The 27,489-nt window shown below is 31.7% G+C and overlaps 1 protein-coding gene across 1 annotated transcript in view; it reads right to left on the bottom strand.

Moving 5' to 3' along the window:
- ATRNL1 (attractin like 1) overlaps positions 1 to 27,489 on the bottom strand; it is a 675,777-nt gene that overhangs the window by 469,518 nt on the left and 178,770 nt on the right. Inside the window, exons 19-20 of the mRNA XM_024756087.1 lie at positions 22,339 to 22,476; positions 4,308 to 4,401 (exon numbers count right to left, since the gene is read on the bottom strand). Of these exons, the coding sequence (XP_024611855.1) occupies positions 4,308 to 4,401; positions 22,339 to 22,476 (232 nt within the window). The remainder of the gene's footprint in view (positions 1 to 4,307; positions 4,402 to 22,338; positions 22,477 to 27,489) is intronic.

Genomic DNA, 27,489 nt, shown 5'->3' with positions numbered 1-27,489 from the left:
AAGCATAGTTACCATCGCCCCATGACTTTCAAGTGCTAAAGTTGCTACATAAACTAGTACTTCTCCCTCAACCTACACTTTATCCTATCAAACACAGTTAATATTCTCAATAATTATTATAGCACACCAGGATAATCACTACCCCACTCACCATTAGCACTGTAGTGCTTATTGCCATTTGATAAGTCATCCAATTATAAAATCCTATGCTGAGGGCCTATTATCTAGAACTGCTTCCAGTAGCGACCAGTTAAAGTCAGAATAACCTCAATAGCAGATGCTGAAATAAGGACTTGGATGTGGGTACTTGCCAAGGAGAGTTATCTCAGGAAGCATTGGTGACAATGTGGGAAATGGAGGACAAACTCACATTCTTCGTTGGCCAAGGATTACCCATACTGGCATCAACTGCTTTACACTTCCTGGTTGCACCTGGGCAGAAATGAGTAGCTTTGGAACTAAAAGAGAAACAAAGATTCTCATTCTTTTTTTTTTTTGCGGTATGCGGGCCTCTCACTGCTGTGGCCTCTCCCGTTGCGGAGCACAGGCTCCGGACGCACAGGCTCAGCGGCCATGGCTCACGGGCCCAGCCGCTCCACAGCATGTGGGATCTTCCCGGACCAGGGCACGAACCCGTGTCCCCTGCATCGGCAGGCGGACTCTCAACCACTGTACCACCAGGGAAGCCCGATTCTCATTCTTTATGTGGAATATTGGAAAGTACAGGAAACTGTCCACTGCAGCCTTGATGAAACCCTAAAAGCCATGAGAGTTGGCAAGATGTATCGTAAGTATCTGCCACAACATTTTATCAAAACTTCTTTCACCTATTTTTATCTGATTTCCCCTTTATTTCCCACTGAGGAACATTAGTTTCTATCAGTAGGGTTGTTAGAAGGCTGAAGGAAAAAACAATTAAATACTATTGACCTTCATTACACAGACATTGAAAATGACAGACATTATATTTTACATAATGCAAATATGGGTCACCTTCACATTGTAAATTGAGAAATTTTACAAAAATAATATGTGTGTTTTCTTTAAAGTCTGCTTGTTGCTCCTCAAAAGTAAACAATTTTCCTAGAGAATACCACTTCACTCATTTCATATTTATTTTTATATTATAGTTTATTTTTCCATTAAATTAATTTTTAACTTACCATTTTTGAGTTCCAACTGTGTTTAGGCCAGGGCCAGAATGAGAACTTTACCTTGGCAAGATTAATAATTTGGTGTCCCTTTAAATGAATATTTTGACCCCATACTGAAGCCCTGCCCACTGTGTCTGCTATTCCCTTCCCCCAGCATACACCACAAGAAATTATCTCCAATTTTTTCCATGAACAACTGGTGCGGTTCATGAAAAAAACTCTAAAAAGCGTGTGGACCCACCAATTCCTCGGCCCCAGGGCCTTCACACTATTGACGATGAGCACTTGAGCACCAATTTATCAGCCACCTCAGCTGGACTCTGCTTTTAAGCTTCCCGCTGGCTTCACTCCAGGTTAGCCAGTGTTCCTGTCTCATTTCTCCCTGAAAGCTCTTGTTTCTCTTTAGAGTTTCGGTCATTTGGTTACCCTGTAATCTCAGTTCTCCAACACTTTCAAGAAAACGCATGAATTTGCAGTTCGCCCAGCTTTTCTTTCTTTCATTGTAAAGGTGGGAACAATGCTTTTTCCAGCTCTTTACATCTTGAGCAAAAACTGGAAATGCTATCGATCATTTTTACTTGTTTGCTTTACTGATGTGGTAACCCTTTCTGTTTACTACATTCTATACCCAGAAAATTTTAACTCTTCCTTCAAATTCCATCTCAAATATGCTTTGCTCACACTTTCCTTATTCTTCCATGATAAATCAATCATTCCCTTTCAGTACTCCTTCACTACTTTCTTCATTCTATTCCATTAAATAAATTTATTGAACACTTACATTGTAGTACTGATGCAATGGTCCCTAAAGAGGTTCACTTAATAAAGGATACAGGCAAGTACATAGATAATGCAAGGAAAAAATTAGTAAATAGGAAGAGAATCAATTTCAATTTGGAGAGGTTATGAAAAATACACAAATGAGATGTGATGTCTGACTACATACTTAAAGCCAAACAGAAATTATCCTGGGAAGAGGAAAGAGTTCATTCATAAGAATCTCAAATCACTAATGTATCAATAATAAATTAATATAGTATATTTTGGCTAGTGTCTCCACTGCTAGCCTGAAAGAAGCTTTAAGTAAAAACTATGTGTTAGTCATCTTCATTAAGAGTAGCAACCACTCATTTATAATTGTTTACTGACTTGAGTGACTAGCTTTGCTTCTTAAAGAGAGCATTTTTTCCAGTATAAGCACACTGCAGGAAATTATTGCTTTAAGTATGAGGACCCTATTGTCATCACTGCCCTACACTCAAATAAATAAATTAATAAATAGTTATACAAATATAAATATATATTTAATATAAATATGTAAATAATATACATATATTTCTATTTTATAAATATATTTTATATTTGTGTACAAATAATATATGATATATATTATATAATATAAATCTTATATAAATAAATAAGTAAAACAAAAAAGTAATGAATGTAATTCTATCTACAAAAACTGTCCACAAAATACCCTCTACAAATTAGTATTCCAAGTTTTCTTCTGTTTATAAAAAATTTCCCATTTATAATAACTAGGGCAAAATGTAATTTCACCATTCAGAACTATATAATTTATTTTTCTAATATTTCATACATATGCCAAATCCTCTAACTCTGTATATATAAGCTTAGAAGCCCATGAGTTCAGTGAATTAAAATACTGTCTCTCTTACCTGGAAACAAAAATGTTTCTAACGTACTGCATCACATAACAGATAATTATTATGGATGGTTATACCATTTGTGCAAAAGTAAAGTACAAATTTAAATTGTCAGTGTTTATAATGATGATGGAATCTCACAACAAAAATAAAGTATTTGTTGCTTAAGACCAAGAGCTACTACACAATTCATTGGGGGAAGAGAGATGCAAGGAACAGTACAAAATGAAAATGAAGGGCTCTCATTAAAAATTTATTAAGAATTTTAATATGGCGACAGAAGAACATTCAATCAGGCATGATGCCCTTCTAAGCATGAGGCCCTGTGTAAATGCACATGTCACACACCCAAGAAATTGGCATTACTTATGACAACCAGTATGTAGCACTGCAAAACACTGGAGGCATCTCTTTGACTTAAAGCATAGGACTCTGATTTAATCTCATTGGTACTGAGAACAAAATAGCCTTCCTTAATAGGAATTTCCCTAAGATCTTATGCTTTGACCTCATTTTTAAGTTTAGAGACTATGGAGAAGGAATAAAAACTGGTTCTGCTCACCTTCTCTTGAAAACCTATGATACCTAAGTGACTAGTCAAAGATATAACCATCTAACTTGAAATGTTTAGGATAATTCTATTGTAAATAATGTATTGTTCTAAATAAAAACAAACAAAAAGATCATTTTCCATGGCTAACATACCTCTTTGGATATAAATTTTTACATATAGTTTTGGAGAATCTTTTATTAATTTTTAAAATAATTATATAATTATTATAATCGGAATGTATGGTTTATGTCATACAGCATATTATACCTAATATAAATGTAAGTGCATATATACAAAACTATAAAAATGATTTTAATATATGAAGAATATGAATAAGAAAAAAATTTAAGTAACATGAAACAACTACTTTTTAAAATTACTCCTTTTGGAGGTAGGTGAGAATAACAACTAAATTATAAAAAGACAAAAACCACTCATGAAACTACTGAAAGCAGAGAAACAACAAGAGTGGGTTCATGTCTAATGAAATAACAGAGAAAAAGAAGATAAGTATAAAAAACCACTTGCAAGGCCTAAAAGACTATAATGATCAGAATTAATAATAAAAGATTCAAAAGAAGGAAATGCATAGAAACACTGGACTTCAGTTATTTAATAAGATATAGAGAAAAATTATAAAGATAGCAATGGAGGTTTGATATATATTTTTCCAGAAAAAATAAGAATGTTTCTTTTTATCGGAGAGATACAGAAGACAAATATTCTTTGGGCTCTGTTCTGAAGGCTCCACAAAATTGTCATTTTAAAGGCTTAATTTTTTATGAAAATTGATAAAATGCAAGTAAACATAGCTTACAACAATACTGGTTGCTTAACTAACACAACATTAAACTTAAAATGGAAAACCTATAACAATTAGTTCTACAGCATAAATTCAACCCATGAAAGTTCTAGAAAGTAATGTTTACTTACAATTGGCATTGATCACCTTTTATTCCTTTAGTTGTGCAGAAACATTTTCCTGTGTGCATATGACAAATATTTGCATGTCCACTGCATGTACAAGCTGTAAGTCAAAACCAAAATGATATTGAATATTCCCCATCACAAACATGTGCATCACATTTCAGGGAAGGTTGTATTATCTTATTTGTAAACCATCGATTATCTTCTTGCCATCCAAAAACTAGGGTTAGCATACAAGTTATCTTTAATTAAGGGGAAGTAAATTCACTTATTTAAAAATTTTGTGAAACTCTTCAAAGTCATTGGGGTATCCTGAAGTCTAGTGTGGATCCAAGTATTTATCTCATCCTTCTTTGGACTTTTTTCCATTTCTAATTTGGTACATCTACCTAATGAAATGAGTTTCAAAGAGCATAAGATCTTTGTAGTCAAACAGCTCAGCTTCAAAATGTACATCTAGCTTCAAAATGTACATCTATAATCACTAGCTATGTGACCTTGGGCAATTTATGTAACCTCACTAGTCTTAGTTTCTTCGTCTTCAAAAGGAAAAAGGAGCTCTCAGGACTTAGTGAGAATTAAATGAGATAATGTATTTTAAATTCCCAGCACATATCAAACACTTAATAAATGCAACTATTACTTCCACTACTTTTACCACTGCCAACAATAAAAAAATATAATTTTACATATTGTATAAAAAAGCATATCTGTTTATTTGCCCAAATATCATCCTTTTCTGAGATCATTCTCAGTTTTAGTATTCCAGAATACTACCTGAAACATTCCATAGCGTAACAGTTACATATAGTCAATTTGGTTCATACTGAACTCATTTCATTTTCTTACTTTGCATTCCTTTGTTAAAGATCAGCGTTCCAATTATTCAGGACACAAATCTCACACTTTATTGTGCCCAACATCCAATCAGCTGGCAGGTTTAGTTTCTACATGCAGGATCTTTCTTGTATCTGACCTCCTCCTTTCTACTATGATAACACATCATTCAAGTCCTGTCACTCATGCTCTCTTACTGACACCAATACATTACATAACTGATCTTTCTGCCTTCTGTATGGCTACAACTTATTCTCCAATCCTGAGACATATTCTCAAGAGATAAGGCTGATCATGTCATCAGCCCTTTCAAAAACCTTTAATGAGAACTACTGTGTTCCTGCACACCACCAGCTAGTTAAACCATTCTATTGATAAAAATGAAATAATGATTTCATTCCTGATTTTCATACACATTTAAAAATAAGATAATGAGTCACTGATTTTGATCAAAATATTTTAGAACACTAAGCTTCTTATTAATTGTTTATGATTATTTGCTTTGAAAAAACACATAATTAATATAAAGTAAATACATACAACCCTACACACACATAAAAAATAAATTTTGGTATTAGGTAGATTACTTAAGAAGCCAGGCTTTCTTTGCTAAAAGAGACTTCTACATAAAAGTGTGGGTTTTCTTTCATAAAGACTATTTAAATAGATCAGTATAATCTTCCTTTAAGTTTGTAGAATTAACTATGGAAACACAACATGTGAGAATTTTAGAAATGAATGACAAGATGCAGAAGTGCAAGGAATAAAGGAAATTATCATGAGCAAAAAAGGGACTCAGATATACTGATAACATGTAACTTCATAAATAGTGAATGAATATACCATGGTATCTTTTAATATTAACTTGTCGTTTCACATTAATACTATCTTGTATTCAGAACTTCACTAAAAAACAAATGATGCACATTAATATTTTAAAACTTGGGTAAACTTTTTATTTACCCTTTATGGCAGAACTAGATAATAGTCACACTTGCAGCATTTCTTTAAAGAATTATCAATGTATAGTAGTTTTAATAATTTCTGAGACAGAAAAAATATTGTGTTAAAAAATACCTTTTAGTGAAAACTCATTTTGAGAGAATTCCCTTCTGGTGCTACACTTCAGGCTAAAATGGCACAAATGTATTTTAAATTCAATTGTTTAAAATTTATACTTCATGACAGTACTGAAATCATTCTGTTGTTGTCAGCGTTTGAGGTTATCTTTTTATGCTGAATAAGCACCTATAAAATCATCATACTGTGGCCTTTTGTTTGGTAAATTTTATATGATGACGATTTTATAGCCTAGCTATACATTACAGGAACATTATGAGGTCACATGGTATTTCTGTTTCCCTATAATATAAATTTGCAATATCAACTTGTAACTAAAACTCAACAATAAGGATAGAAAAACAGATGCTATAAGAGTTATTCAAATAAATTGTATATAAAGAATATACTTTAGAAAAGGAAATCAAAAAATAGTCATTGGCAGTACTTGTTTCGAAGTCAGTTTATGTGCCTCGGTCCTTTAATTGCTGTCATTGCTATTTGTCACACACAAATACAACAGCTTCTGGGAGGCAGGAGATCATTTCCACTTAATTTCCTTTATATACTTGTAGCGTAATTATACATGATATTTAGTAGATATATTACATTAGGTTTCAAATATAGTAAGAATTCTGGCAAAGAGAAATGTTCAAATAGCCACATGACTTAAAATTAATTCTTCAAACTTATATTTTTATTTACAGCTCTAAGCCCAAATATCCATCATGTGTGGTTTATGAAAAGGGAAAACAGAACATAGCTGTTTCCCTTTGATATAAATAAACATGAAATGTTGATACCAATAATATCTTAGCAATCTGGTTTTTCTCACTAAAAACTCAAAAATTACAACTATTGCCATGTATTAATCTGTTGCTGAGAGTATGATTTTGTTTTCTCCTGGAAAGATGACAAGTCTCATAATTTAAAATGTGTCATTTCACTTACAGAGATTATTTTGTTTACTTAGGATATTGGGCACCCATATTTGCCTAAATAAAGAGTAAATGAGAAATTAAGAAATAATTCTTTCTCCAATAAATAAAGCACAGTGAAACTCAGTTATTCAGTCCTTGTTCCAGTATTTGTTGAACGCTGTTGGGCGAAAGGCACTGCTCTAGAACTAGTCGGAGAATATGATGGTGAACAAGAATCTAGAACTTAAGGACTGGAACTGCCAAGTAAATGGTACTGTTTTAAGGATTTAAGTTACAGGTTGGAAAGTCATAAAGTGCCAAGAGGGCTATTAAGATTTATATTTCAAAGCTATCTAACATATTGAAAAATGAGGAGAAACCCTAACCATCTGTTTTAAGGGTCAGTAAACTATATCCATGAGGGCAAGTCCTCACTTCCTATTTTTTATGGCCCATAAGCTGAGAACGGTTTCTACATTTTCAAAGGATTGTGGAGAAGAAGAAGGAGGTGCAGCTGGAGGAAAAGGAGGAGGAACAAGAGGAGGCAGCAGCAAAGCAGCAACCATACCTGTACCTGGATCACAAAAAATAAAATATTCACTACCTGATGCTTTAGAGAAAAAAAAAATTGCCAACCCCTGACCTATAACCACAAAGCCTGGAAACACATAACATGTCAGTTCTTCATTCTGACTGAATGTTCAAAACAAATCTCATTTAAAACAAACAAGGTTTTGTTTTTTTCTTTTTTGATAGAGGAGGGTTAAGCATAAGCACTGAAAATATTTGACCAAAATAAATTTCAACCCAACTCTTCTGGAATTGTATTTTTAATACCTTGTGTTTAGCTTTGATAAAGAATAACTTTAGTCATATTTCATTTTCTAACTCTAGCAAGATAAATTTCTTGAACACGCCTAATGACTACCATTAAAGTTTTTAAACCCTTTAAATTTTACTTATTTCTTTAATCTGAAGTTTTCATACATCTAAAAAAGTAGGGCAAAATATTAATACCCTGGGCTACAGATGAGGCAAGAATGACACGTATTATTAGAATCTATTCACAAACCAAACCTCAATACCAATGAAATACCAGGCATTTTTTCCCACATTCAGTTCTACCACCAAAAATTACTACTTGCCTTAAGTTCAAATTCTTAAATTCCAATTTATTGAATTTTTATTGCATCTCTTTTTAAATCTGCAATGTTTTCAATGAGATTGTTTTTAAAGGTTGTTTTGAATAGTTATTAATCAATGAATCAAATCATCTGAAAAAAGTCGTTGAGTATTCATTACGTTAAAAATATAAAACATGAAGTAGGTTCGTGATAAGAACAGTATTTTGCAACCATATGTGACTGCACTATTTCCAAAGTACTTTCACACACATTACCTGTTCAATCTTTACACCATATGCATTATACTCATTTGATAGAATAGTCTCAAAGAAATGGAAAAAAAGCCCACATTTATACATCTAGTAAGTAGTAAAGAGTTATATCCTGAGATTCTTTCAACTTCTTGATAGACGATATATATGTGTGGATGGCACATATAGATAACATGTAACATTCTTGACCATATATGCTTTTTAATTTCAAATACATAATGTACTTTTTTAATGGTTTGAAAGCTGAAACTAACCTGAAAACATCAATGATAATAACGTATTCAGTAAATACACCGTTAAATATAACTACTAAGATTGCAAGGTTGATTCATTATTAAGAAATTCATTAATATACCATATTATCGAATCTAAAAATAAAAAAATATGATTATCTACACAGATGTTAAAAAGTCTTTGACAAAAGTCAATACCCATTCCTGATAAAACACTCAATAAAATAGTATTTCAAGGATACTTTCTTAGCATAAATACACATACACACACAAACATATGTATATGTGTGTGTATATATATTTTTTATATATATCTATAGATACACATATATATATAATAGCCAGCATCTTGCTTAATAAGAAAACACTGGAAGCTTTTCTTCCACTAAGATCAGGAATAAAGCAAGATTTCCCAATAGATCTATTACTCTTAAAATTGTATTAGCGATATTAACCAATGTAATTATACATGAAAAGTTAATTGATGTGTAAGGATTAGAAAAAAAGTGAAACTATCTCTATTTGTAAATGATATGATAGTATCTGGAAACCCTAGAGAATCAGTGTTAAAACAAATTAAAACAATAAGCAATTCAGTAAGGTAATAAATTTAACAAATTAATATGCAGAAATCAGTAGCCCTTTAACAATAACCAGGTAAAGGATATAAAATCTTATTTATAATTGTAATGAATAAGATAAAATACTTAGGAATAAATTTTAACAAAAAATATGCAAAACCCATGGGAGGCATAAAAGTAGTTGCGACAAAATGGAAAGACACACATTGTTCTTGAAAGAAACACCCAATATCATAAAGATGTCAGTTCTATTTGAATTAGTTTATAAATCTAACCCAATCTCAACAAAAATATTAACATTTTTTAATGGAACTTGATAAATTGATAATAATAATCACATAGAAAAATATGCATTCAGGAATAGTCAGGAAAACACTAAAAAAGAAAAGCTAAAAAAAAAAGGGGGTGGGTCCTCCTAGAGAAATGGAAATAAAAATAAACAAATGGGACCTAATGAAACTTCAAAGCTTTTTCACAGCAAAGGAAACCATAAACAAGACCAAAAGACAACCTCAGAATGGAAGAAAATATTTGCAAATGAAGCAGCTGACAAAGGATTAATCTCCAAAATTTACAAGCAGCTCATGCAGCTCAATAACAAAAAACCAAACAACCCAATCCAAAAATGGGCAGAAGACCTAAACAGACATTTCTCCAAAGAAGATATACAGAGTGCCAACAAACACATGAAAGAATGCTCAACGTCATTAATCATTAGAGAAATGCAAATCAAAACTACAATGAGATATCACCTCACACTGGTCAGAATGGCCATCATCAAAAAATCTACAAACAATAAATGCTGGAGAGAGTTAAAAAAAAAAAAAAAAAAGGAGGTGGGGGACTAGTTCTAATAGACATTCAAACATTTATAAGCCCTCTAAAATTAAAACACTGTGATACTGGCACATCAATAGGCAAACAGATCAGTGGAGTAGCATAGAAGATCTACAAATAGAACTGAATACATATGAAACTTTAGTATATAAAAATAAATATATTTTTATTGATATAAATAAAAATATATTTATTGTCAATAACTAAAGTTAGATTATTTGCTGTCAGTCAAGGAAATTAAAAATTTGGAAAGGAGGAAGGATAGAATGAACCCTGTAGTAAGGGATAGGAAATGAGAGGTATTTGTGTGAACTCATGGATTTTACTATAGAGTACAGGTAGATACAGAAATGGGCACTGATGTGTTTATACTTATGTATGAGAATTTACTGGTGTCTGTTATGTATACATACACCTATTTTCCAGTTCTGTCTGCTAGGATGATTCATAAACACTGATGGCCCTGTAGCAAAGAGCCCAGTAAAGGAACCAGGGATGCTTGAGAAATGCCAGCTTCTAGTTAGGGCAGGAAAGGTTCAAGAAGAGTGCCAAAACATAAGGAAATGCTCAAAGAATGATAGATAAATAAATAGATAGATAGATAGATAGATAGATAGATAGATAGATAGATAGAAACATAGACAGATGCATAGATACATAGATAAATACATAGATGCACAGATGAATACACAGATAAGATTCACAGACAGACAAACTAGAGAAGACAAAGCTTTTCATTGTAGAAGATAGCTAACTAATTATTGTAGAAAGAATGATGGAATCAGAAAACCTATGTTTGGTAAAAATCAGAAAACTAGCGAGTAAAATTTGAGAAGTAACATGATATTCACATAGTCTCATAGTATCTCCTACAAGATATTTTTTCATTAAAGGATAAAATAGTGACTTTATAGTGAAGAAATCTGGCAGACACCACTTTAACCAAATGTTTATGAACATCTGAAAAGCGGGGAATACCTGTATTCCTAAAAAATGTCAATGTCACTACATAAAAAGAAAGACTCAAGAAATTAAAGTCTGAAGAGACACACAAATCAATGCAACTAGTAATCTTGAATTTTCTTTTGCTCTAAAGAACAATGTTGGGACAATTGGTAAGGTCTATGTTCAATAACAGTATGCATCAATGTCTATTTCCTAATTTCTATAATTATAATGTAGTTAAGAGAATTCCCAACTTTTAAAAAATAAACCCTAAAATCTTTAAGGAATAGAGGGATATCAAGTCTGCAATGTTTAATTGAGAGACAGGGAGAGAAAGAAGAAATCTGAGGGAACTTATTGAATATCCTTACAACTTTTCTGTGTGAAATTATGTCCCCCCCAAAATTAACAGACCTTTTCAATTTTGAAAAGATTAAACATTACTACACTTTCAAAATAAATAATAAAATGTACTTTTATGTCTTTTACTTGTAGGTCAATAATAACATTATGTTAACAACTTTATTTGAAGAGTTCTTTGTTTTTCCCATACGTTATTAAGGGTTTAGTTTCTATACTTCTGAGTAGAAGGGATGTTGTTAACAATATGTAAAATAATGATTCCATTTCTCAAGAAGACATTAGTCTCTATCTTTTCAAGAAAAACCAATCATCCTATGTGAATAATTACCCAAATGCCTACAGTTACCAACAATGGGATTCACATAAGCACAATACAACTTTAAACTTGAAAGAATTAGCTGCTGGCAGATAGAAAAATAAATAAAATATACCTTAAAATCATTTAAAATACAAATTATATGGTACACTGAAATAGATATTTTGAAGTTAGCTAAAAAGATTTATAGGATAACACATTTTGTTAAAATGACCCCAAAATTAATAGAGTGAAGTGAAATATAGATGGTAAGCTTTGAGAAGTCAGACACCAATAATCTATTTATCTTCTCTAGAAAAACTAGAAACTGAAAGGAATTATATAAATTTCATTTTTCTTCCTTATCTAAACTTCATATAACTTCTCATCAGTATTTAATGAAAAGTTTATGTACAAAATATTGGATTATTGCTCAATAAGTTATGAGTACAGAATGAAGCACCATTGGTAATTATTAAAGCTAATCGTCATTTAGAACAAAATAAAATACAGACTTTGGAACCAATATTGCTTCACTTCTGCCTCTATTACTGAAAAATAAAAGAAAGAAAAATCAACCAGAGAAAAATAGTAAGCTACTTTTTACCTCTTGCTCTAAAGTGAAAATATTGGTTGAAACGTGAAACCCACCTAGCTAGAAAGTCTGAATTACATTTTCTCTTAGATCATATGAAAATGAATAAAACATATGACACAAATATTATATTTTCTTAGTAATATTAATATAGCAATGGGCTAACTATATACCAAGCACAGTACTACTACCTATGTAATCGTGACACAAAGATAATGTAAAAATGATTTTTTAAAAAAACCAACTAAGACAAAACTTTCCTCATCAAGAAGCTCACATCCTACTTAGAAAGATAAGTGAACAATGACTTACAAAAACACTGATGGCTATCACCATGGAGGTGCCAACACTGCCTTAAGTTAGGAGGGACATTACAAGTTTTCAGGCTGAAATTTCCAGAGTTGAGATTTGAAAAATGAGTAACGGAGTCCAGAGGCACAGTAGTGTCCAGGGAAGCAAAAATAGGAAAAATGGGGAAAGAGTTGGGTTTATATGAAGGAGTGGTTTGATATGAGGTGAAAAGGAATACAATATTGTGAATGTCCTAGATACAGAATAAAGGATCAACTAAAAGAAAGTGAGGCTCATCTATTTAGAAACTGCTACAGTGGGCTAAGCTAAGGCAGAGGTAGACACAACTAGACAATGGCAGTTCAATATTATGGCTTCGAAATGGATTAGAGCTGACCACTGATTATATCTGAGATTCAAAGATGTAAGCACATACTTGCTTTGGAGTACAAGAGTCTGGTAGCTCATATTTCAATCCTGGTTCCATCACTTGCTGGCTTAACCTTTAACATGACTCTTTAGGCCTATATCTTTGGTTTACTCCTCTATAAAATTGACATAATAGTATATACTTGACAAAATGCTTTGGAGAATATGAAAAACTTTAGGCAAAGCTCTTAGCAATGTTCCTGGTATTTTATTTAGATAAAATATATAAATAAAAATGTTTTATTTTATTGTTCCTGGTTTTTTATTTAGATAAAATAAAATACCATTAAATGCTAGTTATATATGTTTTTAATATAATGTGTGGAGCTTGGCTGACAAGGAAAATGTTAATAACTTAAATGTGGACACAGAGAAAAAGAGAAGTAAAGGTGTGGTAGAATATGAGAAACATGGTAGGATATGAAACCAGAAAAATCACTCTGGGTCAGAGCATAAAAGGCCTTGAACGTCTTGTCAAGGAGGTTTCAATTTATTTCACAGACACTTTGGAGGCAATGAAAGATTTTGGAAATAGTCATAAAAATCACTGAATGTTTTGGGGAAGAAAACTATGTCTTTATCTTCCGATAAAGGAGATATAAGGGTGGATTACAAATGGAGAGATTGCATATATACAGGGTAATCATTCATTAATTCAACAAATACTGAATAAGAACCTATTCCACTTTAGGTAATCTGTAACATCCAACAGTAGTGGAAGAGAAGAGGAATCATGGGGGCCTAAACTAATAAAGGTAATGGAATATAAAAGCGGAGATAGGTGTCAGAGACAGTGCAGAGTCAGAATCAGCTTGGGACAGAATACAAGGGTTGAAGAAAAGGAAGGAATCAAAGGTACCATTAAAATTGAGCCCCCAAAGAATTGTATTACCATTAACAAAATGCGGGTGAAGTGAGAACATTTTTTAAATAATAAAGTTACTGAATTCAGTTTATAAACATTGATTTGAATAATAGTGGCCTGTATAGAAATGCTTAATAAGAAGTCAAAAAATAAGTTAAAATTGCTTAATAAAGTAGGCTGCACTATTCACTAAACATACAATTAAATGTTTATATACTTGCATTAAAGCCTACAAGTATAGACTGTGATTATTATAAAATCAGTAAATAGGCCTTTAAAGAAAAAGCAAGATAAAATGTATAAAAAATTATATGTGATTAAGAGAAATGCAAATACTTGCATTCATGTCTTAATATATAAAAATGAACATTTGAAGAAAAGGCATCTCTTCTTAAATAATATGTTAAGGAGCATTTTGATATGTTTATGAAATATTTAAGAGAATATTTATGCTGGTGCTTTTTTACACCTGCTCTAGGCATTTCTAATATATAATTAACTTCCCCACCATCACTAAGTAGTTTTTGAGATATGAAGAAGTATGTATGCAAATTGGTATTTAGCTTGATTTTGGTTTTGAAAAAACCTTTACATATCAGGACAAGGTAAGTACATGCTTAGAGTTTCTTAGTTAACCTCTAATTTTCTGTAACATACTAAATAAATGTTTTATATGTTTTAGAATACAAGAAGTATGCCCCACTTTAAATTCACCCCTTACTTTTTTTCATCCTAGGCCTGTCATTTGAAGCTAATAGTAATTCCTCAACCTTTGTAGATTAGGATAAGAGCCATTTTTATTTTTAAATTAAATTTTCTTACCTTACTTATTAAAAAAAAACAATAGTGCCAGATCCTTGTAACATAAAACCTAAAGCAATACATGATGATAAGCATCACATCAAGTGAAATTAAAGAGAAATATTGAACACTTAGATAAAATAATGGTTTCTATCTTGACCCAAATAGGTAAGTATTGTACTTGTAGACCTAAAACCATTGAATACTTTTTTGTTTAATTCCGTAAGAGATATACTAGTGAACTTACTAATGAAAACATTCAAGTGACACACTTCATGGTCAAAACTGATAAATCAGAGATGGAGATAGTCTATAACATCAAGTCTAGGAGCCTAAAAACCACTAACCCAATGCCAAAAGTCGAAGTAAAAATTTATTTTAAGTTAGGATAGGTGGAAAGTAGAACTTTGTGCAAATAAAAAGTAGGAAAGGAGATCTTGAGAAAGGTGTCAAAGTAAGCCATGCATGGCAAAGTTCCCCAGCACTTAAAAGTTCAGTGACTAATATCTCTAGCCGTTACATGAGACTCAACCCACAGACAGTTCTCGTAAAAGGAATCTAAGAGAAAAGAGTAGTAAACTGCATCTTCTAATAACCCACAATCAAAGGTCATTCTAAAATAGCTGACAATGTCAGGGCCAAACAGTTTTCATAAACGCAGTTCTTCTCATCCTTAACATTTCCTTTTTGAGAACAAAAAGGATGAAAAGAGTTTGAAAAGATGGAGTAGATAAAGAAAACAGGGTTACTGAGCAATCTGACATAGAGGAACACTTCTACAAGGAAAACAAAGTTTCAAAAACTTAGTATACAGAGAAGAGAAACTAGCTACAAATATTACAGAAGCTATGCAATGAAGACTTTAATCATGCAGTTGAAACAGGCAGTTCTATATGATTTTATATGGCTCTATATGATTTTAAAAGGCTCTCCTGTTTTCTTAAATTTACATAAAAATGTCATTCTGAAGAGAATTTTAGATCAAAGTATAACATCATGACTATATCATATACTAAATAGCTACATGTAATTACATAATTATTCATTTAACGGCCACTCTTTGAAATATTTAAAATCTCAGATTGGCTTTTCTCTGCCACACAGGATGATAACGTGTACTCAGAAAATACAAACTTTCAACTTTGTTGTGTCAAAGTAATTAATAAAAACAAGATTTCCATATCAAGTGATTTTCATTTATCTGCATTTTTAGATTATTCAGGTCAATGCTTCCATTTTGAGAGAATTAAACTTCTTACATTTATTTGCAGAAATGCTCGAGTTCATTTGGTTATAAACTTTCAGCTTCTCTGAACAATCTGCAATATGTAAGAAGGGTTTAAAATGAAAAAAATCTCCCATCCTAGTAGAGAGAAAGAAGAGTTCACTTATCTTCTTTACCACCCTCAAGTCTCAGAGCATATCTGTGTCATAGCCCAGTGTGTTTATTAAAGTTTTAAATATTTCTGTAAAAGCCTGCTATGGACAGATATTAATAATATGCCAAAACGAAAAACATAAGTTTTGCTAATAAGAAACAAAGGTAAAAACAAAACCGTTACTATGTTGAAAGAACTTTTTTTCCTCAACCTGAAAACTAAGAGTTTCTTTATCACTATTAAAAGTAAAAAATATAGAAAGAAAATTATATACTATTTAAGAACCTAGAAAAAGAATAATAAAATGAACTAAAAGTCATAAATAAATACAAAATTACATTTTACTGAAACCAGTTATGAATGCAATGTTAAAGGAAAAGAATTTATTCATAACACCAACCAAACCCATTAGACATCTTACAATAAAGTAACTAAAAATGATAAGACCTAGATGAAGAAACCTATTAGTCATACAAGACTGCAATTTTTTAAATGTCTGCATACTTCATATGGGGAGCTTTTTTCTTAGAGTCCATTTTTTATGAGTAATTAAACAAAACAAATACGTGTAAAGATATTAAAATATTTTTAAGATTAATAACATTATAGCTTAGTTTCTTACATTTAGAACAAGTTATAATGAAAAACATGCAGCTAATAATAATTACAGAAAATTGAAGCATGCAAATTGCCTCAACTCTCAAGGGCCTACCCAGGTCCTCCCATTAAAATTAATCTCTTTGTCCCTGATTCTATTGTTCAACTTCTACATAACACTATTACAGCACCTACACAACGTTCAGTTGACCCCTGAATAGGGAGGGGGTTAGGGACACCAACCCTCTGTGCAATAGATAACCCTGTATAACTTATAGTTGGCCCTCAATATATGCAGTTCCTCCATATACCAGGTTCCTCCTATACACATTTCTGCATCTTCTATACACAAGATTCAACAAACCGTGGATAGTGTGGTACTATAGTATTTACTATTTTAAAAGTCCGTGTATAAGTAGACCTGCACAGTTCAAATCTGTGCTGTTCAAGTCAACCATATATAAATTTTAGTAAGTCCTAACACACTACTTTGCATATAGTAAGTAATCAGTAATTATGGAATTCAAGGGTAATCCTTCATCGCAAAGTAGTACAGTATATTGAGTGTTGAGCTGTTGTAGCACATTGAGCTATTACTCTATTCAATGAAACTTTCATTTATTTTCTTTTACTAAAATTTATGTTAAATTGGAGATAACATGGCAAAAATAATACTGTCCCAAAAGTCTGATTCATACATTTATATTAACATACTTAAGCCTAATGATGTTATAAATAGTAACCATAATAATTTGCATTATGGAGTTAACATTTGCTGGAAATACAAATTATTTCATATGTTTATTTAAGCCTCACAGTAAATTAAATTAGCTGCATTTTGCAGGTGAGGAAAATGAGACACTAAGAGGTTAAATAATTATCCAAGGTGACAGTGCCATTGCCAGAATATGGACCCAATCAGTATAATTCCAAAGCCCAAACTCTTAACAATGTTAGATTCTTTTATGGCTACAAAGACAGATAGATAGATAGATAGATAACCAATGCCAGAGCAAGTCTGTAACAGAGAATCTTCCTGAACATTAATAAGAAATAAAATAATTTTAATAAAGCACTTTCAATAATTGTACTAAAAGAATAGCTATAAATATAGTTTTAAAACAATCTGAAGGAAGTCTACAAGTACATTTATATATTGACAACATAGTTAAATGGCTTTAGTAGGCCGACTTTTTAAAAGAGTATGTAAATCTGCAGTACATTTAAAGCCTTACCATTCAAATATAAATCTATTTCCTTATTTCCCTTAACATCACCATGGACTTTGAATTTTAATACGTGCAACTAATAATGAAAAAATGAACTTTTCTCAATAAGGTGAACTAAAAATGAAAAAATAGTAGAAAACTTTTACTTCTCATATTTTATAAACTGATTTTAGCCATTGCCACATTAAATATAATTTACAAGATGTGACATATTGTTTATTTAGTTAGATTGCTAATGTGGCCCTAAGAAATAAAAATGAATTTCATATATCACATCACTGTAGAAAAGTCATAGACAGAAAAATACAATTTTGCCAAATTTAGGAAATAAGGAAACTATAAGGAATTGTTTAAAGCTTCATAAACTACCAGGGAATGTGCAACAGTGAATAAGAAAGGTATTTATCTTTCATTCTCTTTAGTTTTCTATTGCATTGTACCTCAGCTTTCCACATGTATAATGTCAGCAACAAAAATAATATGAAATAACTGAATTAGTCTTAAACCTAGCAGAGAAGTATCATCCCCAAAGGGAAACATATTTCTAAAAGCACTATGCCTGGTGGAATGATAAAACTTACTATTTTAATTTAAAACAGTTTTTAGCTAATATACTTATTCAAACGTTCCTTTTGCCTATGTTGGCAAAAAATTAAAATAATACTTTGGTAATCTTCATGACATTATATTTGGCAATGGATTCTTAGATATGCACCAAAAACACAAGCAACAAAAGAAAAAAGAGATAGACTGGACTTCATCAAAATTTAAAACTGCGGTGTTTTGAACTACACAGTCTAGACAGTGAAAAGACAACCTACAGAACAGGAGAATATCTGCAAATCATTTATCTGATAAGGACCTCATAACTAGAATATATGAAGAACTCTTAGAATTCAACAACAAAACCAAATAACCCAATTAAAAAAATGAACAAAGGACTCGAAAAGACATTACTCCGAAGATATACAAGTGGCCAATATGCACATGAAAGGACAAAAAGACTCAAACAAATATTTGTACAGCCATATTCATAGCAGTATTATTTACAATAGTCAAAAGGTGGAAGCAACTCAAGCATCCATCAATGGATGCATGGATTTTAAAAATGCGGTATATACATACAACAGAACATTATTCAGCAATAAAAAGGAAGGACACATGCTACTATATGAAAGAACCTCGAGGACATTATGCTAACTGAAAAAAACCAATCATTAAGGACAAATACTGGATAATTCCACTTATTTGAGGTGTCTAGAGTAATCATATTCATAGTGACAAAGAGTAAAATAGTGGCTGCCAGGGGCTGGTGTTGGGGAATGAAGAGTTATTATTTAATGGTTATACAGTTTTAGCTTTGCAGGATGAAAAAAGTTTTGGAGATGGATAGTAATGATGGTTGCACAACGATGTGAATGTACTTAATGAAACTGAACTACACACTTAAAAATGGTTAAAATGGCTAATTTTATATTATGTACATTTTACCACAATTTTTAAAATTGTTTTTAAATGGGCAAGAACTGGAATAGACATTTCTCCAAAAAAAAATATACGATGGCCAACAACTTCATCACTAGTCATTAAGGAAATGCAAATCAAAACTACAATGAGAAATAGTTTTACACCTACTAGGATGGCTAAAAGTTTCTGAAAATGTAAAATAACAACTGTTGTCCAGGATGTAGAGAAATTGGAATCCTCCACGTTGCTGGTGGGAATGTAAAATCGTGCAACCACCATGGAAAATAATTTGGCAGTTCCTCGAAAAGTTAAACATAAAATTGCTATATGACCCAGCAATTCCTCTCCTAGTTTATATACAAAAGAACTAAAAACTTGTATTCAAAAACAACTTGTGCAGTAATGTTCATAGCGGCACTATTCACAATAGTCAAAAGGTGGAAAAAACCCCAATGTCCATCAATGAATAAATGGGTAAAAATATTGTGATATATCCATATAATGGAATAATATTCATCCACAAAAAGGAATGAAGTACTGATAGATGCTACAACAAGAATGAACATTAAAAACATTATGCAAAGTAAAAGAAGCCAGTCACAAAGTCACATATTTTATGATCCAATTTACATGAAATATCCAGAATAAGTAAATTTATAAAGAAAGAGCAGATTAGTGACTGCCAGGGACTGGGATGACTGCTTAATAAGTATGGCACTTTCTTTTGGAGGGAAGGAAATTTTCTGGAACTTGACAGAGGTGATGGTTGCACAATATTATGAATGTAGTAAATGCCACTGAATTGTACACCTAAAATGGTTACTGTTATGCTATGTGAATTTGACCTCAAATTTAAAAACTGCTAAAAATGGGTTACAGTTGGAAGCAATATATAAATAATGGAAGTATATGAAGTAAATTACTTCACAAAATCCCCATGGACTATTATATAGGCATTAAAATAATTTGGAGACTGTAAATGAAATCATTTTCATAAAAGTAAATTAAAACAACAATTGTATATTAAATATATGAAAGGTTGCAAACACATATAAATTGCAATGTGGAAAAAAAACAACCCAGGCGTGTTTTTGTCTTAAAGTTATGGAAATAAAACATTTATATATATATATATATATATATATAACATAAATAATCTATCTGAAATACACTTTTTGTCCAATGAAATTCTTGGCTATAGAAAATTCAGTAGTAAAAAGCTTTTTGGAAAACAGGATGGCTCCAAAATCCTTACCTTTTTACTTAATAAACATAAAATAACAAAATACTATGACTCCACTAGGTAAGGTCTACACTTTGTGGATTCCGTTGTACACATTTCTACTGCTGCTTCTGTACACAATGAACACAGCACTAAGCTGTGGCTTTTGGCTAATAAGGGCTACTGGATCCTCCCTGTCCATATTAACACCACTTCTGCATTAACAGTTAAGAGTTAGGCCTAAGAATCAGACACTTTCTTCCTCTTATTAGCAGTATGATTTGGGTATTTTATTTAACTTCTTTGTGTATTTGGTTGTATGTAAAATGGAGATAATTGTGACTTCTCCCATACAGTTGTTGTACAGCTGAAATGAGATAATGAATATAAGCTATGAGTACATTGCCTAGAACACAGAAAATGCAAGCGTCAAACAATTTCTGTATTACAGCCTCAATCAGGGCAGAGCTTTCCATATTACACAATTTCAATCAGCACCAAACCTGCTATTACCAGAGCAGTTTTGTTGACTCTAAGGCACAGCTCATCATTCTGTGTTTCTCAATCCTGAGTGTATATTAGAATCGTTTGGGAAGACTTTGAAAAGAACCAAGAATCACCTTACGATAAACAAAGAGACTGACTTAATTATTTATGGATTGAACCAGACATCCGTATTTTTTAAAAGCTCTCCAGGTGGCTTTAATATGCAGGTAGTGTTAAAAAGTTTTATCTAAAGGCCCAGGCCCAACTCTCTCTATGAAGATTTCTCATCTTATCACAGCCAACAACTGAGGCTTTTCTGTGAGTGCTCTACAGGCTATTCCATTTAGAAAAAGTAGATTAAAGATCTAAGGAACAAGGACTAATCTAGAAATGAAGAAGGATTACTGAAAAAAAAAAATTTCAAGGAAATCTTTTAAAGAAAGACCAAATTTTCTTTTTTAATAAGTAGGAGAAAGAAGCAGCAGGACAGAGGAGAAAATAGAGAAAAGAAGGGTTTCATGATCGAAAAATGATATGATAATAGTTAGCTCTTATAATGCTCTTTTAACGTGCTTCAATTCCTATTATATGTGACTCTATTACATAGGATCACATTTGATCTTCACAATAATCCAATAAAGTATTATCATCTTCCTTCTACATATGAGAAAAATGAAGCACTGAGATGCTAAGTGAATTAACTAAAGCCATACATTTAAACAGTGGCAGAGTTGGAATTTCGGCGAAGGACTGATTCTAAACTCATTCTCTTAAACCTTGTGTTATATTATCACCCTGTCAAAAACAAAAAAACTTATGTGATGTAAGGCATACACAAAACCTTTATTTCTTATTCCTAAAGTAAAATGTAAAATGATAACTTACTATTATTAAAAAACAAAGTATCAGCAGTGATTATTTTAGAATAGTAAGATTACAGGTAATTTTTAATTTATCTGCATTTGCTAAATTTCCTATAGTAATCATGTATTCATTTTGAAATAAGAAAAAGTAAGATTTTCTTAAAGCAAGTATATCACAGAACTTTTATAGTTCATAGTCCCTAATAAACATATATTTCCTTCCAAAACTATTGAGACTTAATGGAAAAAAACTTCTTTAATAAAATATTTTTTCCACAAGAGGCATATCTTTCTTAATTTTCTTTTCTGTAGTAAAAATGCACTGAAGTGAAAGAAAAAATAATTACCTGTACACTGTCCTCCGTTGGTTGGATCTCCATAATAACCTGGCATGCAGTCTTGACACTGCTTTCCTGTGGTAAGATTTTTACACTGTTCGCACACGTTATTATTGATGCAAGTGCTATGTCCATTACACTGACAAGCTAAGGAAAATAGTAAAAAGAAAAAAATTTTAATGTCTATATAACGGTATCAAGTATAACTGCCATCAAGACAAAGAATTTATTTTACAAATCTGAATGGTAGCAGAGTCCAACGGGCATTTCCCAAGTTTTTTATTAATGTGTGTCTCAAAATACTAATTAGGACATTATATACAATAAATTCTGTATTGAAATTTTGCATATGACCTGTAAAATGTAGGGGTTGGAAATTTAAGTGAAACATAAAAGTTATAGCTAAGGAGGAAATATCTTTTAACATATTCCTTAGAGATTCATGTGACAATTATGTATATTAACAGGAATAAATAAAAGACCTTTGACAAAGAATGCTAAAATGCATCTTAATTATATTTACATATAATAAAAAGGATCAATAAATATAGAAAATTGTGTGGTAATAAGTCCTTACTTCAAGAAAATACATTAGTTTAAAATTAGCAAACACAGCACTTTTAAATTACTTTGTATAAATGTTTATCTTCTTTGGGCAAGAAAAGCTTCAAGGCTTAATTAAAATTCTATTCGAATGTGAACTAAACAGAAACAGATTTAAAGCATAAGATTTTTTTATGTCTTCTTAATATGAGGTCTAATATGTTTTCATATTAATATTACAATAGAATTTTAAAATTTCAGATGAGAGATAAAGTTCCTATATGAAAGCTCATGTTTAGTGTCTATTGGGGGCATAATACTGACTTAGTTTGGTAACATCTTGTGGAAACACAATAATCATTGTCACTTTCATAATCATTTTCATCATTATTACAACTAAGATAGCATTTAATTGAGCTCTCTCTCGCTCAAGTCAAGAAAGCTAATGTTTAGTCGATTGCAGTTGTTTGTGGCTGGCATCTATATTCTGCTTGGTCCATTTACACTTTGTATCAGTTTTTAAAATATTGTAAATACTACCCCATGGCTAGATAGTGAACCAAGTGGCATACATGAATTATATAATTTAAGCCTCACAACAATTTTGTGTGGAAGGTACTATTTTTAGGGTTCTTTCTAAGATCAGGAGGCCTGCATTAAGCAACTACCCAAAGTCATACATTTAAAGAATGGCAGAAACAAATGCACAATCAGGATGTATGAATCAAAGACCAGACATTAAATCTCATACCTATTGTACGTAGAAAATTTGAAAGTAAGAGGGAAATCCCAAGAGACTAGCACAAGGTCATCAACATGAGTTAACATCAAAGAGTAAAGAAAAAAAAAAAAGTAAAAAACAAATACCTATATCTTACAGAAATTTTCAGAGGCATAACTCTATTGCAACATAGTATAGAAATGACATGCAGTCATCATGGAAAAATGTTGAGTAATCTTCCTCTTTATGAAACTGAGAAAATTACAATATAGTTTTCAAATTTTATATTACATTATGAAACAGCTAGGAGAAAATTTAATAACAAGAAAAATATTCATAATAAATTGAGCAAAATAAGGATTCAAACAATATATTTAGAATGAACACAATTTTGTTTTAAATGTATTAATATGCCCATGGAAAAGTTAATGATGGTTATCTTAGTTTAGTAAGATTTTTATGCATCATCAGTTTTCTACAATAAATTCATATTACTTTTATAATAAGGAAAAATAATGACAAGAACTTTAATTTTTTAACATTGTGCTTAAAATTTTAAGCTATTTTTTCATCGAAAATTTTATGTAAAACCACTAATTAATTAATTCACTCAGGTAAAAACAAAATTTATTGAGTGCTCACTACACGTAAAGCATTATCTGAAAAAGTCAAAATAAGAGATGGGTTACTATAAGCATTTTTATGAAACCCTGGCTACATTTTTTCATCAGAAAAACAAATGTCTTAACTTCTGAATAAAATGACTAAATTTACCAATCTCATCTAATATCCTCCTCATAGATTACCAGTGTAATAATAAAAAAACTTGCCAACAACAACAAGAATTGGGGTATGATGACAACTACGTAAGTAAAACTAGAAAGTATTAACCTACTATACCTCTGGGAATTAAAAGAGGACTCCTGGCATAATGCCACTCAACTGTAACTTTCCTGAAAGCGACAAGTTCTGAAGGCAGTTCTGGGCCATGGTGCAACCAAGAAGCATATCAGCTGCTAGAATGAGATACAGGAAAGTCTAATGTTCCAAGTAATGAATATACCATACAGAAAGCTGGTATAATTTAGACCTAACTGCTGGCAAAATTTCCAGCAAAAAAAGGACAGTCATCGTTGCCGCTTATAACTAGTATGGCAGCAATGGCAAAGGATAAGGTATGTTATAGAAAGCACGACCCAGATATAATAATGGCTGTATCAAACACAGGAAAAGGATATACTATAAAGCCTATGATGATGTTTTATTCTCCACTGCCATCAGGGGGTTGGATCAACAGGTAATGTAAGCTTGTATCTAATAGTTCTTCCAGGATACACTGTAACTTGAAAGGTTCTAATAACAACCTGGTTCTGGAACATGAATGAAACTACAGAGAAGTCATCCACACTGTTTTGTTTAAATTTAAAAACCAGCCCAGATGGCTTCTCATCTATGTACACACAAACAGAAAAAGATGAAAATAAAACATAATGAAAAACACAGCACTTCATATGCAAATAAAGTACATCATTTTGAAAAATATGTGCTCTCTAAAACAGATGTAAAACATTGAAAAGTATCTGTTTGGCATTCTCAACAAAATTCAAAAAAATATATACACAGAAAATCAAGGCTAAAATTTACCCAAAACTTTTTTTCAAAACAGAGTCCTTTAGAAGAAAAGGGAATTATCATTGCTAAAAATAAAACAGGGATTCAAAACAACAATGTGAAAGAGAAGTGTGAGCTAGTGACAGAACTTTACTATACATGGGGATAGACTAACAACAGCTAATAGGTATGGGTCAAAACCCAGCAGGGCCAGGAGATATAATCTCTGGCATACTCAAAATAGAGAGCTAAACTGAACCATATTTAAAATGCTTAAAGCCTTCAATTGTAGCCCCTATCTGTGAAAAAGGTACTAAAATACATCACAAGCCCAAAGAAGCAGAAAGGAACCTTAACGTGGGTAAGAATGTATGAAAGACAAAAGTCACTTGTGAGAACTTAAAGCCTATACTGATCATATGGGTTGGGTTGAAATTCACACTTTCCATATAGTAGAGAAACCCCAACATCAAACAATAGTGTTAAAACCTATTCTGTAAACAAGAAAAGCCTCATGCAAAAGTAGACATAAATGGACCCTTGAAATACTTCTTCAACTCAGGTCACACAGAACAGAAACTGGAAAAACTTGATTCTGTAAACTGCAAGACAGTAAGTATTTTAGGCTTTGCAGACCATAAAATCTCTTCACAACTACCACTGCTGCCACTGCAGTACAAAAGTAACCATACACAATACACAAACAATTGATAATAGCTATAATCCAATAAAACTTTATTTACAAAAATAGGCAGTCAACCAGGTTTGGCCATCACACCTTCGTTTGCAAGCCTTTGATACAGAAATAAAAGACAATGAAAACAACAACAACAACACTTACTGAATTAAACCTCAAAATGAAAAATCACAAAGCATCATGAAGAAGAGTCAGGCAAAAGAGAGATAATAAAAATGAGAATTGACAACCCAAGAATTGGAGTAAAAGGACAATTAGAAAACAATAAAAATATTTAAAATAATTAAAGGCAGAAAAAATGAGAAAATTATGCTTAAAGAACTAAAGTTACACATGATGACAATGTCTCAACAAAAAGAGAGTATCAATAAAAACACAGAAATTATAAAAAAGAACAAATGGAAATTATAAAGTAGAACAGTAAAATAACTGAAATGAGGGACCTCCCTGGCAGTTCAGTGGTTAAGACTCCACACTTCCACTGCAGGGTGCATGGATTTCATCCCTGGTCGGGAAACTAAGATCCCGCACGCTGCACAGTACAGCCAAAAAATAGCCGGGGGGTGGGGGTGGATAAAATTCTACACATACTAACAGAAAAAAAATAAAAGCATTTAAAAAAACTGAAATGAAAAATACAGTAGAGATTCAACAGTAAATTTGAACTGGCAGAAGAATTACCAAATTTGAAGAAAGATCAGTAGAGACCATGGAAGCTGAAGAACAGAGAGACAACAGAATGAAGAAAAATAAACAGAGCCTCAGCTAAATGCAGGACACCATTAAGTACACCAACCTATGTGTAATGGGAGTGTTGGAAAGATAGGAGAGAAGAAAGAAGGTTAAAATTTATTTGAAGAAATAATTCCTGAAAAATCCCCAAATTTGATAAAAATGTTAATCTACACATCCAAGAAGCTTAACAAAATTTAAGTACAATAAACATGAAGAGATCGATAAATACATTATAATAAAAGTGATAAAAGCCAAAAACAAGTAGAAAATCCTGAAAGCAGCAAGAGAAAATATGACTCCTCACCTAAAAAAACCCCAATAAGATTAATAACCAGCTTTTAATCAGGAAAAATGGGGGTCAGTAGCCAGTGGGATAATATATTCAAAGTCCTGAAAATAAAACTGTCAACAAAAAATTTTCTATCCATCGAGACTGCTCTTCAAAAATTAAAGTGAAACATTCACAGATAAACAAAAATTGAGAGAATTCACTGTTAGCAGATGTGCCTTACAAGAAATACTAAAGGAAGCTCTTCAAGAAGAAAGCATGTGACACCAGATAGTAATTTAACTCCACAAAATATAACAAAGAGCACCAATAACAGAACTGTCATTATAAAAGACAGTAAATATGTATCTTTTGTCTCCTTTCTTCTTTTACAAGATTTTTAAAGATTGTATTTTAAATGATATAAATAATGGTACTGTTGGGCCTATAAAACATAAAACATAATGTATTCCCCAATAACACCACAGAGGAACTGTATTGGAGAAAATCTATATTGGGCCAAGTATATGACATGGTATTACTAGATGGTAAACAAAGATCCACAGAAACAAACAAAGAAAACCA

The sequence above is a fragment of the Neophocaena asiaeorientalis genome, unplaced genomic scaffold (assembly GCF_003031525.2).
Source record: "Neophocaena asiaeorientalis asiaeorientalis breed wild unplaced genomic scaffold, Neophocaena_asiaeorientalis_V1.1 scaffold85, whole genome shotgun sequence".
NCBI lineage: Eukaryota > Metazoa > Chordata > Mammalia > Artiodactyla > Phocoenidae > Neophocaena > Neophocaena asiaeorientalis.
This window is presented reverse-complemented; position numbering and strand designations above follow the sequence as displayed.